At 40.8% G+C, this 13,104-nt stretch overlaps 1 protein-coding gene across 7 annotated transcripts in view; it reads left to right on the forward strand.

Annotated features, from left to right (window-relative positions):
- Positions 1 to 13,104, forward strand: part of LOC119849916 (histone acetyltransferase p300) — a 132,260-nt gene that overhangs the window by 48,979 nt on the left and 70,177 nt on the right. For all 7 annotated transcript variants that reach the window (XM_038387311.2, XM_038387314.2, XM_038387313.2 and 4 more), the window contains exons 3-6: positions 3,207 to 3,383; positions 8,806 to 9,067; positions 10,766 to 10,879; positions 12,174 to 12,410. In XM_038387311.2, coding sequence (XP_038243239.1) covers positions 3,207 to 3,383; positions 8,806 to 9,067; positions 10,766 to 10,879; positions 12,174 to 12,410 — 790 coding nt within the window. The remainder of the gene's footprint in view (positions 1 to 3,206; positions 3,384 to 8,805; positions 9,068 to 10,765; positions 10,880 to 12,173; positions 12,411 to 13,104) is intronic.

Below are 13,104 nucleotides of genomic sequence, written 5' to 3' on the forward strand. Positions count from 1 at the left end.
AAATGTCCTTCAGATAATATCACTATATCTAGACAGAGGATCTCTCCTGCTTAAAATGAATACCAGATTTTATTCCATTATTTTTAAAGATCCATCCCATGCACAGCAGTAGGTGAAACTTTTAACTAGTGTGAGGTTTTTGTTATAAGGCTGGCTTTTTTCAGCGTTGGGTGAACTTATCTTGCCTGGTAGAAGTTATCTCAAGTGGCAGTCTTTTCAGTAAGAGAGCCACTCCCCTTCTGCCAGTAATGGGCAAGTCTGGTTCTGACCTACAGATTGCATGCTGGCTGAAGAACCACTGTAATGGATCACTGAAAGCTATTACTTGAAAAAAGAAGCCTTTAGATAAGCACCGGTAATCTCAGGGCAGTAATTAAGTTGAGAAGCAGGTTGCTTTCACTCTGCAGCTTGAAAAAGCTCTGAACAGTAGAAGCAGCCTCTGCAGTTGTTCACTCTAGGAAGAGGACCCAAGAACAGCCTATCAGATGCCAATAAGCTCTCTTATTGAATGGGGAAACGGAACAGCCAAAGGAGATTGAATGAATGGCTTTAAATTGACTAAATACCTGCTAATCAGAGGCCAGTATATAAGATGGAGTTTCCAAATAGGTGTCCAGAATAATAGTATTCTGATACATATTTCAACATCCTATTTCAACATCCATATGTTATGGGATGGAAGGATGTTAACATCTCACCTGAATAGTGGTGAGAACTTTTTATGCTGACCTTTATTGTATTTAGTCTTCCTGCTGGACAATTTCCAGATTCTGTCTGAGGAAAAAAGTGAGATTTTACAAAATGAAAATGGTAAGATGGATTCTTGGAGTTACAAGGATGAACCATGTTAGAATGACCCAAGGTTAGAGGAAGTGTGAAGGCTGTACCAGTTATAGAAGAGCTGAGCAAATTCAGGCTTAAATTGTTTGTCCATGCAAAAAATCAAATAGATAGGAAATAGGGTGTGTTAAACTTTAAAAGTGGAGCTAGATGAATGTCCCTCAAAACTCTGCAGTTAACCAAATCCTTTTGTAGAGCAGACTGGATTGGAGGTCTCCAAGAGCTGAACCCATATAGGTGGGGCTGGGGCTAAGGCTAGAAGAAAAGAGAAGTATAAGAGATTTATGGGGTTAGGAGAAAACCAAAGGAGGAATGGAATATAGGGGAATTCACAGTATCAGGAAAGAGATTGGTGGGGGGGACACAATGTCCTCTATGCTTCATGGGAATGTTGACCTAAATTCTTAGGCAGGTGTCCTGGATACTAAGGCACACCCAGTGCAGCAGTTTGGAAATTCTCTTGCATCTTTCTGATGCACTAAAAACAGAGCATTTTACTGAATTAAATGTATAAATGAGTAATGCATCTGCTATAGTGATAGATATATAACAAGAGCATCCATGGTGATGGTAGAATAAGGACTTTAAAATCTAGAAAAACTGCTTTGAAAAGGGTACAAATTTTCAGCAGAGTAGGAGGAAACATCCTGTGGGTAGATTTCATAACTTCATACTGCCTGCAGGGTACCATGCTACACCTTCCTCTCAGGCTACTTTCATACAGGGTACTGAACTACCTGGATCACAGGTCTGATTCGGTATGGCATTTCCTGTGTGTGTGATGTATAGTGAATTTTTATATTGCATCTTGGTTTTTATATTGAAAGTACACAATCATATTGTAGAAGGAAAAGGAGTACTTGTGGCACCTTAGAGACTAACAAATTTATTTGAGCATAAGTTTTCATGAGCTACAGCTCACTTCATCGGCTCATGAAAGCTTATGCTCAAATAAATTTGTTAGTCTCTAAGGTGCCACAAGTACTCCTTTTCTTTTTGCGAATACAGACTAACACGGCTGCTACTCTGAAACCTGTCATATTGTAGAAGGTGTTTGGTGTGCAGGGGGTGGAAGTTTTAACAGATGGGTAGGAGTTTTTTGGGTTAAGCTCCACTGATGAAAATGGTGGTGGTGTCTCTAGCACTGGTGCTGCTATGCAGGTGGTTGACCACTGATTGCTGTAATTGGAGCAAACAAAGGGCTAGTCTACATGGAGACTTGGTGCATAGCAAGCCAGGGTGTAAAGCTACAGCATACTAGCTTGCCATGAACTAGCTGGCGGTGTGAACCCTGCTACCATGCACTAAAAGTTCCTTAGTGTACTTTGATATACTGATAGCAGTATGTCAAAGTGCATTACGGAGCTTCTAGTGTGTGGTGGTAGGGCTCACCCAGGAGGCTACTGTGGGAACCTATGCTTGCCACTCACTAAGTCTGTGTAGACAATCCTTCAATATAGATGAGATCTTAGTAAGTTTAAACTTTTGTCCTTCTCTTCAATGGGCTCACAACAGTGCTAGCTAGCTACAACTGGATATAACATGGTTATTGCTAGTAAGACTCTAGCAATGTTTCCAGGACAGATTTTCTTGTCCAAGAACACTGCTAGCCAACCCTGCTATATACTTGTGTGTGTATTTCATAACATGGCTTTGAGGGTGAGGAGAGAATATGGTCTGGAAAACAGTGATAGAATACGAACTGCTCTGTAAAAATGTGCCAGTGACTAGCTCAGTTACGTTAGAGTGGAGTGAGGCCGTGTTTGATTAACTTCTAACTGGGAACAGTGTTGTGGTTAAGACACTGTGCTGGAACTTGAGAGGTCTGGGTCTGTTCCTGGCTCTCGTACAGTCTATCTGTGTGACCATACACAAGTCACCTAAGCTCTCTGTCTAAATTCTCCATCTGTAAAATGGGGATGCTTTTTTACCACACATTGATGATGCAAGGATACAGTAGTCATTTGTGAAGTGCTCTACTACTATATAGTGATGAGCACCATAGTAAGGAATAATAAAAGGAAAGATAACTTTGAGTGATCAACTTGCTGGACTAAATGCTTTACAGTGAAAATATTGCAACAGTTCTAACTAGACTAGCATAGGTGTCAAATAGTTCTGTAGAACTCTTAAAGAAGACCGCCTAATCAGTGTTAGTCTTGCTGTGATAAGGGTATGGAGGTACATAAAGTGGTTTGGAGGAGGAACGGGCAGCGTGTGTTAGGGCCTCATGTAGCAGACTACTTTTGGTTCCTGGTTCTTCTTGTAGTATACCATATGAAATAGTAAGCTAAGTAAAATTAAATGGAAACGCATCTTGCTAACTAAACCTAGTATAACTTTTTAAATTTCTTCTTAATTCCTAGATGGGAATGATGAGCAATCCCAGTCCTTATGGCTCACCATACAGCCAGAACACTGGGCAGCAGATTGGAGCCAGTGGACTTGGTCCCCAGATGCAGAATAAGACTGGGCTACCAAACAGCTTACAACAGTTTCCAATGGACAAAAAGCCAGTTCCCGGGACAGGAATGCCTAACATGGTAGGTAGAATTATAGGTTCCACTTTCAAATGGTAGCAGCTTAAATATGGGTCTCTTGCAATATTCTGCTTGTGGTACTCTAGGATTTTATAGCTATCAAATACCATGTGCATTCTCTTTGTCCCCCTGTGTCATGGGTATACATGAAGGAGGGTCTCGCTCTTGCTGTGAAAGATAGAGCCGGGAAAGGAGGAAGAGAGTGAGTGGATCCCCCCTCCCTACTGGTGGCAAACTAAAGGGATGTTGGGAGGAGAGATGATAGTATGCAACTACGCAGAGGGAGTGAGCCCTCGCCCAGAATGAGCTTCATTACCTTCTGTCCAGCCCTGATTTTTTTTTCCTTCCCACCTCCTTCACTGGTGTTTCACTGTACTCCCTCAGGTCAGCTTTCTATCTGGAGAGCTGCTTTTCATCCGTCCACTACCAGATTTCCATGAGAGAAGGAACAAACCCTTCTGTTTTCCCCACTTGTAGTAATATCTATTTTGTGGTAGCACCTGGGAGCCCCAATCATGGACCCAGGGTCTCATTGTGGAAGACACTGTATAAACATATAACAGAAAGATGGTCCCAGCCCCAAAGAGCTTTGCTCGTATTTTAGAAGCGGCAGCTGCCCTGTTGCATCTATTTTCAGGCAGCTACTGTTGGTAGTGGCGCTGCCCCTTTCTGTTATTGAAGCAGAACTTTCAGAGGAAAAAAGGGGTTCTTGAGTGAAGTGGGTGGCCAAAAGGGCTAGAATTAAAATGAACACTTAATTTTTGAGACACGTCACTTATTCACAGGGTCGTCTTTTTTTCAGAAGAGAGAGCTGGTGGTTCCAACTGCCCTTTAATTTTGCATTTCATTATTAAAACTTTTAAAATTTAAATGCATTTGTGTCGGTCTCCAATGTTCATAGTAGAAAGTAGTGGAAAAGGGTATCAAAAAGGATAAACACTAGTGCTGTCAAGCAATTAAAAAAATTAATTGCGATGTTAATAGAATACCATTTAGTTAAATATTTTTGGATCTTTTGTACATTTTCAAATATTGATTTCAATTACAACACAGAATCTAAAGTGTACAGTGCTCACTTTATATTTTTGATTACAAATATTTGCACTTTAAAAAAAAAATGTTTCAGTTCACCTAATAAAAGTACTTTAGTGCAATCTCTTTATCATGAAAGTTGCAATTACAAATGTAGAATTATGTAAAACAAAAAACTGCATTCAAAAATAAAACAATATAAAACTTCAAAGCCTACAGGTCCACTCCATTCCTACTTCAGCCAATCGCACAGACAAACAAATTTGGGTACAATTTGCAGGAGCTAATGCTGCCCACTTCTTGTTTACAGTGTCTCCTGAAAATAAATACAGGAGTTCGTATTGCACTGTTGTAGTTGGCGTCGCAAGATAATTTACATGACAGATGTGCTAAAGATTCATATGTCCCTTCATGTTTCAACCACCATTCCAAAGAATGTGCATCCATGCTGATGATGGGTTCTGCTCAATAATGTCCAAAGCACAGCAGACTAACGCATGTTCATTTTCATCATCTGAGTCATATGCCACCAGCAGAAGGTTGATTTTTCTTTTTTGGTGGTTCGGGTTCTGTAGTTTCTGCATCGGAGTGTTGCTCTTTTAGGGTTCTGAAATCATGCTCCAAACCTTGTCCCTCTCTGATTTTAGATGACACTTCAGATTCTTAAACCTTGGGTCGTGTGCTATAGCTATTTTGAGAAATCTCATGTTGGTACCTTCTTTGCATTTTTGTCAAATCTGCTGTCAGTGTTCTTAAAATGAACATGTGGTGGGTCGTCATCAACGCCTTCTATAACATGAAATATATGGCAGAATATGGGTAAAACAGAGCAGGAGACAGAATTCTGCCCCAAAGAGTTCAGTCACAAATTTAATTAACGCGCTGTGTTTTTAACGAGCATCATCGGCATGGAAGCATGTCCTCTGGAATGGTGGCTGAAGCATGAAGGGGCATACAAATGTTTAGTGTATCTGGCACGTAAATACCTTGCAGTGTTGGCTACAAAAGTGCTGTGCGAACACCTGTTCTCACTTTCAGGTTGCATTGTAAATAAGCAGGCAGCAGTATCTCCTGTAAATGTAAACAAACTTGTTTGTCTTAGCGATTGGCTGAACAAGAAGTAGGAGTGAGTGGACTTTGTTTTGTTTTTGAGTGCAGTTATGTAAAAAAACAAATGTAGATTTTTTTAAGTTACTTTCACTATAAAGAGATTGCACTATAGTACTTGTATGAGGTGAATTGAAAAATACTATTTTATCATTTTACAGTGCAAATATTTGCATTAAAAATATAAAGTGAGCACTGTCTACTTTGTATTCTGTGTTGTAATAGAAATCAATATATTTGAAAATGTAGAAAAAATCCGAAATATTTAATAAATTTCCATTGGTATTCTATTGTTTAACAGTGCGATTAATTGCTGTTTTTAATCACGATTAATTTTTTGAGTTAACTGCGATTGACAGCCCTAATAAACACCTTTCTTATTATTATGAATATACTTGTTTCTAATAAGTTCATCCTTAAAAAGAAAAGATTTCTCCTTCCTCTTAAGCATCAGAAGCTAGACTTCCGTTTTAGCAGATGTTTGTGGCCCAAAAGCCACTTCGAACTAGCTTTCTAGAATTAAATTGGAGATATAAAAGCACTCTTAATTTAGTTTTCGCTGATCTTATTTATACAGTGCTCATGCAGAGGCCCTAGGGGTGCTACACAACAATTTAAATGCAATATAATCAAAAATCTTCTCATTAAAAAACAGGAAAGGGAGAATCCTGTACAGAGACTGAAGTTACTGAAAAAAGTTCTGGAAGCAGTGTCTGATTCTTTTGAAAAATGGGAAGGGAGAATGGCATGGATGGCTTAGTGATATAGTGCAGGGGTGGCCAACCTGAGGCTGAGAAGGAGCCAGAGTTTACCAGTGTACATTGCCAAAGAGCCACAGTAATACATCAGCAGCCCCACCCCTACCCTGTTTCCAGCGCCTCCCACCCACTGGCAACCCGGCTGATCAGCACCTCCCTGCACCTCCCAATCAGCTGTTTTGTGGTGTGCAGGAGGATTGGGGGGGGGAGGTGCGGGAGGGAGGCGAAAGGGTACTGCAGGTTCATGGGAGGGGGCAGAAAGAGGTGGAGTGGGGGTAGGGCCTGTGGCAGAGCCAGGGTGGAGCAGTGAGCACTCCCCGGCACATTGGAAAGTTTGGTGCCTGTAGCAGTTGGTGCCTATCCAGGGAGCTGCATATTAACTTCTGAAGAGCCACATATGGCTCCAGAGCCACAAGTTGGCCACCCCTGAATAGCATACCACAACAGCAAAAGCATAATGATGGAACTCTTGGTATGAGGTTGGTTACCTGTCAAAATAAGCAACAAGAAAAGGGTTCTTATGGTGTTCTGGTCCATGATTAGGGCTGCTTGGTACTACAGTAATATAAATAATATGAGGTCCTACAATCTTTCAGAACTCTAAAAACCAACAGGATTATCTTAATCAGTTTGTCATTAACAGGCAGCCAGTGCTTATTCCTAAAACAACAGTGTTGCTGCATTCTATAAGTGGTAAAGAGCCCTGCTAAAAGTCCTACTAGGAGAAAATTATAGTCACTAAACTTTTTGTCTTGGGAATACATTGCTGTTGCAAAACTTGTTACAGGATAAGTCAGTGTGGCTGGTACAAATTTAGTGGAAAAACACTTTTGTACTATATCTGATAGTTTTCCCTGGAAAGACTGTCCAAAATAATGCCAGAGTTCTAGCATCATTCTATTTAATGTATCCCCTCAGAAGATGGGGTGGAGAGCGGGAGGCACCAAAGAGTCCTTGTACTGACTACCACTACCTAGTATCAAACTTTAAGACTTCAGAGGTTGAGGAGGAGATAGCATTAATGGCTTTGGACATCAGTTTTGACCAAGCACATCTCCAAAGCAGATATTGATCAAACAGGATCCACGGGTCGAAATACATGTGTTTGTTTGGCATACTTGTACTCCACCTCATGTTTAGAGGCGATCTTGGTAGGAAGCGTTACATACATTGAGTATGGATGAAATAGGATAAAGTCCTGAATACTGCATTTCAGGCTATTTTGAAGAACAGTTCATGACTAAGTATTCCAGTCCTTTACTCGTACATCAAGAGGGTAGTTCCATACACAACTGTAGACATAGTTTCTGAAGCAACCTCCTGTACTTGCAGAATCCTTGGAAAGGTCCAGCATGACCACTATAGCCAGGTAGCCCAAATGTCAAAACATCAGGAGGGTTGTGGTAGTCAGGGTCATGAACAGTCTCCTCTTCAGAAAGCTTCAGTTCAGACTTAAACCTGCTTAAGATGACTTATGCATCCAGGAGCACCTAGAACCAAACAAACGCTACCTTCCCAAGTCTCCTGTCTAAAACAGAAAGGTTGCAAACAAGCCAGTAAATGGCAGCACTTGAGCATTAAGACTTAACGGTGCCCTTAACCTCGATCTCCTCCTTTTGCGGAAGGAGGATGTTGATGATGCTATTAAAAGCAACTAAAGAAACCAGGGGGACAAGATCACACAGATAGTGAATCTCAGAAGATCCCAGAAAAATCTTCAGTCCTCATCAGAGATTACATCAAATTAATTAGAAGTGGACAGTCCATCAGAAGCCTTAGGTTTTCACATTGAAAAGGCACAAAGAGGAGCCCCACAAAGAACTCATCCCAGGTCATTTGAAGGAAATACTGAATGGAACAACACAGTCTAGGCTAATTATACTGTGCACTACCTGGAAGTTGTGTGGCATCTCTGGTAGAGAATAGGTAAAACCTTTGGGTTCTGTATGCCTGCATGAAATCTTTGTGACTAGGCAACTTTCCAACCATCTCCTCTCCAATTCGACTCTTTTGCTTTCAAAGGTGGAGGACTTTTTTTGTTAGCACTTCTTTAAATAATTGTACAAGTGCTACAGGAGTTCTCTTAGATTTATCTTACATTTAAACAGCTGCACCCACAGCTCTTTCTGATGTTTTAAAAATGAAGTTTAGATCTAGTCATATTTAATGAGACTTTAAGTAGTGTGCCTCACAAGTCAATCTGAAAGTGTGTGTGAATTGAAGTGGCCTTAAGAAAATCATATAGATAAGGTAGAAAAAAAGGAAAAGGGGGTGGGGGAGGAGGAAAGAGGCTAAAAGTTCTGTTGTCGGCAACAAGTTTCAGTACCAGCTTGCAACAGTGTTAATAAATATTTAATTCTGGTAATCATTGGTTAAAGGTAGGTGGAAGGTATAGTTCTCAATGCAAAATTGTATTCATGATCCCTTTTTAGCAGATGTGATTGTGTATAATCTAGCTAATCAGCGAATTGACCCTTTTTAAAAAGGGACTTGATTTTAATTTGTGTGTCTCTATCACTTCCCTCAAGGGCCAGCAGCAGGCTACTCAAGTTCAGCAAGCTGGGATGGTGCCAGCTGCTCCCCAGGGAATGGGGTCAGGTGCACCTACAGCAGACCCAGAAAAACGCAAACTCATTCAACAGCAGCTCGTTCTCCTCTTACATGCTCACAAGTGCCAGCGGCGGGAACAGGCAAATGGTGAGGTGCGACAATGCAACCTCCCTCATTGCCGTACTATGAAGAATGTCCTCAACCACATGACACACTGCCAGGCTGGCAAATCCTGCCAGGGTAAGTAGAGAGTGAACATGTGAGTGTGCTTACAAGAATAAATATAGGATTGGACAGGACTCCATAAAGGAGACGGTGTAGAATTTTTCTCACTTAAAGACACTGGGGAATTTACCTTATAAAAGGGTTTTGACAGCAGGATGCTTCCATGGTCACATCTGCATCCTAAGAAAAGAAAGGGTTAAGCACCTTTTGTGATGTAGAGGCATAGCCATTCAAGTTTTGCCCCCATTCTTAAATACAATAAAACCTACCAAGAGTGATCACTTGTGAGTTAGCAAAAGTAGTTGCTTGTAGGAGGTCTCTTTTCAAAGACTTGCACACCAGAGAGCAGTGGTGTTCTATGGCCTCTGCAAGTAGCCTTGCAGTGACAGGTGGCCTCTCTTCAGAGATGGCCTCTAAGGCAGGTTTTACTGTAACTGTTAATGGCCCACAGCCATTTGACCTCTGGCCGTGATGTTGTCAGATCTCACATGGTAAAGGGTCAGCTTTGACAGTACTTGGTTTGGAAACTGCCAAAGGAGTGTTGCAGTAGCTGGTGTTGGGGGGTTCAGAGGGGAGAGTGCTATATTTTGAGCCGATAAGCGTCCAATGCCTCATATGCATGTTTGGAGACTGTGGTGCTGGAAATGTACCGTATTTAGGATGACTAATAAAAATTGAGGTCCTGACTGTCTTTTATTAAGACTTCCAGTGGTAGTTTCCTAGAGAGTAAAGGTAAACATAAGCCATCAAGGAATACACTTTTTTTATATGCCCTTTTTGGCAGTGAAGCATGTTGTCCTTCATGTTGTAGTTAATAATGGGTCAAAATGGAACCCATGTTTTGTGCATACCTTGTAGTCTTGTTTTAACTTACTTACAGTTCTACACAGTTCAGTTTAGGTTCTGCAGTAAGTCTTAGGTAAACACCCTTGAATTTTTTTCTCACTGAAAGTATAAAAGAATTAACACCTAGGAAAGTGGATGTTTTGGGATTGGTTTAATAACATTGAAGTCTCTGGTCTGTACTGGCCTGGGAGAAGAAGTTGAAACAGTGACAGTTGTTGCAGATTTCTGGCTATTCATTGGCTTTTGTACAATTTAGTTGATGGAAAAGAAACAGGATGAAACAGTTTGTAGTGGCTAGTGGGCAACTGCACACTCTTCTGATACTTGTACCTCATTTGGGGGTGTTGACAAGGACATCAAGCAAACATGAAAAATCCCCTCTGCCCCAAAACTGGTTCCTTCAGGTGAAGCATGAGGCAGTTTGGCTAAGAGCACTGGATATGGATGGGTGCGTGTGTGTGTCAGCATGCTTCGATTTCCAATTTTTATTCTGTAAACTCTCATGTGCACTAAATTCAAATTTGAAAGCACAAATGAGAAAGGAGAGCAGGATGGCGTATATAAACCTAATGGAAAAGACCTTAACTTTTGTTTAGCAACAAAACTGAACTGTAAGACCTCTGTATTTTCTGCAAAGAAAATACTCTAAATCCTGTCCTGGTAAGAGGTTAGACCAGAGGTGTTAATAAATCTCTGCCATCTCTGATTAAGATATTTTGTGCTGTTTTCCTTCATAGAGCCATGATTGGATGGTCCCGTGTGCGTGTGTGCGTGCGCATGTGAATGGGCATGAGAGAGAAGCATGTGGAGAAATGAAAATGTAGAATTATCTTTTGAAAATGTTTTTGTTCCTCTTCCCTTTCCTAGTGGCACACTGCGCATCTTCACGACAAATCATCTCGCACTGGAAGAATTGTACAAGACATGACTGTCCTGTGTGTTTGCCTCTCAAAAATGCTGGGGACAAAAGAAACCAACAGTGTAAGCCTCATGCAATTCAAGCCTTTGCATACTAGATTAACCATAAAAGGTCATGTTTAGTGTTAGATCTGTGTTGTTGTGAGCCCCTAAGAGTATGCATCAGAGTAGAGCTGCTGTGTCATCCAGGAACTAACGTGAGGATAAGGATTTTCATGTTGCTTTGGAAGAATATCCCCTCTTTCTCTAGCTAGTACCCAATATAATAGCTCAATTTAGCCCTTTTTAGTTGGAGAGAGGAGGCCAGCATGATGCTGGGTTGGCCCAAGGGCTGATAGTTCTGAGAGAAGAAATGTTGGGCATGTCCATTTTCATCCTTGTCAGAACTGTGAAAGTGAAGTTTGCACATTAAAGATTAAAAAGTGGTGTGTTCTAAGAACTTTTGCCTGCTCAGATCAATATGAAAGTATTAAATGATATTACAGTGTTATATTTATGCCAGGTTATATACTACTTGAATTCAAAGTCTAGTTTTAGAATTCTTAAAATTTCTGGTTTATAAATGCCCTGATAACAGAACACCATATGTGTAGTTAGAACAAAAGATTTGTAGGGTTTACCACATGCTCTTCTGACCTTCAGCTAAGGTTGAATGAAAGTAACTTCTGCTTCTCACCTGCCAGCCCCTATTCTTCCGTTCTAAGCGGACACTTTTCTGCCATGTGAAGAATATTCTACATAAACTCATCTTTTTTTTACCCTGGCGGCTTCTGCATTATGTCCCAGCATGCTCCCCCCATCCTTCTCCTAATGTTACTTGACCAAAATTTTTCTTGCTGGCTGACACTCCCTTGTTGTTCCTGTCTAAATATCCCAAAGCTTCTGTTTCCCAGTATTCCCTCCAGGAAAAAACCCCAAACCATTCTCCTAGCTACTTTGTGCTTTTCTCACAACTGGTCCTCCAGGCTGTTCTGTTACCTCTGTTCTGAAACTTTGTATCAAGAGAGAGAAAAATAAACAACTGCATGAGCAATCTGAAGAACTCTGCTCCTCAGGCCTTTAACATCTGATTATGTGCTGCTTGAGCTTTAAACTGGTTAAAGCAAACTGACATGTCCAGTACATTTAATAATAGTGTAAATTTACTGTTCCCAGTTCATAGTGAAAGTAGTACATTGTGGTAGGGTAACATTCCTCAAACTTCTCATTGTGGATTCTCTTGACCAGGGTGCTCATGTAACTGCTCTTGTAAGGGTATATTTTGGTCATACCAACAACTGAAATTTTGTGCACTTTTACCTTTTTCTTTGATTTCAATTTCTGACATTTTTGTTGATATGGTATCTGTCTTTTCCAGCATTACTAGGGGGAGCTGCCGCAGGACTTGCAAATACTGGCTCTGTAGGGGTAGGGCAACAGACTACGTCCTCTATAAACACTACCAGTCAGATTGACCCTAGCTCCATTGAGAGGGCCTACGCAGCCCTTGGACTGACCTATCAAGGGAACCAGATGCAGACGCAATCCCAGGCTCAAGTGAAGAATCAGCAGCAAGGGCAGTCACCCCAGGGTCTGCGCCCTATGAACCCCATGAGTAAGTTCACACTCAAGTATTAAAATATAAACTGTATGCAGCTATCTTCTGTGCTTTGTCTAATGCATGCTTCATGATATGAAAATGCTTCAAGATTTCCTTAAGGATTTTTGTTTCAGAACTGCTTTGTGTATATTCACACCTTGCACAATATTTGAATGCAGGTATGACTTCATGATCAGATGCAGATTGAAGCATTTTACAGCATTGTCATTTGTTTTGTAGTGTTTGCTTAAAAATTTGAAAGAGCTAAATAGGGAATTGCTGTCCTCAACTCATTGTTTAGATGCTTAGAATCATTCTCTATCCCTATGTTGCTTATTTTAGAACCACCAAAGAGTACTTAGAGATCTTACCTTGTATCTGAGCTACCCATGGAGTCTCCAGGGAACCGGAGAACCAGTTTGAACCAGACTTTTTACTTGAACCAGAACCAAACCTGAACCGTAATTTTGTCCTACCTCCTGAACCGAAACTGAACCGGAAAAAAAAATTGGGGTTACTGCTTAAAATAGTTTCATCAATTTTAAGCTCAGTATTTTAAAATACTACTGTAATCTTATTTTCATTATAAAACAAGACAAAATAACAAGTGCGTGATTGCTACCAGAAAGGCCTGCCCCAGTATAATAAAGGAATGGTAATAGGAAGAGACCAGCCCAGGAAAGGGGAAGCAGAGGGCTCCAGAGTGAGA

This window comes from Dermochelys coriacea, chromosome 1 (assembly GCF_009764565.3).
Source record: "Dermochelys coriacea isolate rDerCor1 chromosome 1, rDerCor1.pri.v4, whole genome shotgun sequence".
Lineage (NCBI taxonomy): Eukaryota > Metazoa > Chordata > Testudines > Dermochelyidae > Dermochelys > Dermochelys coriacea.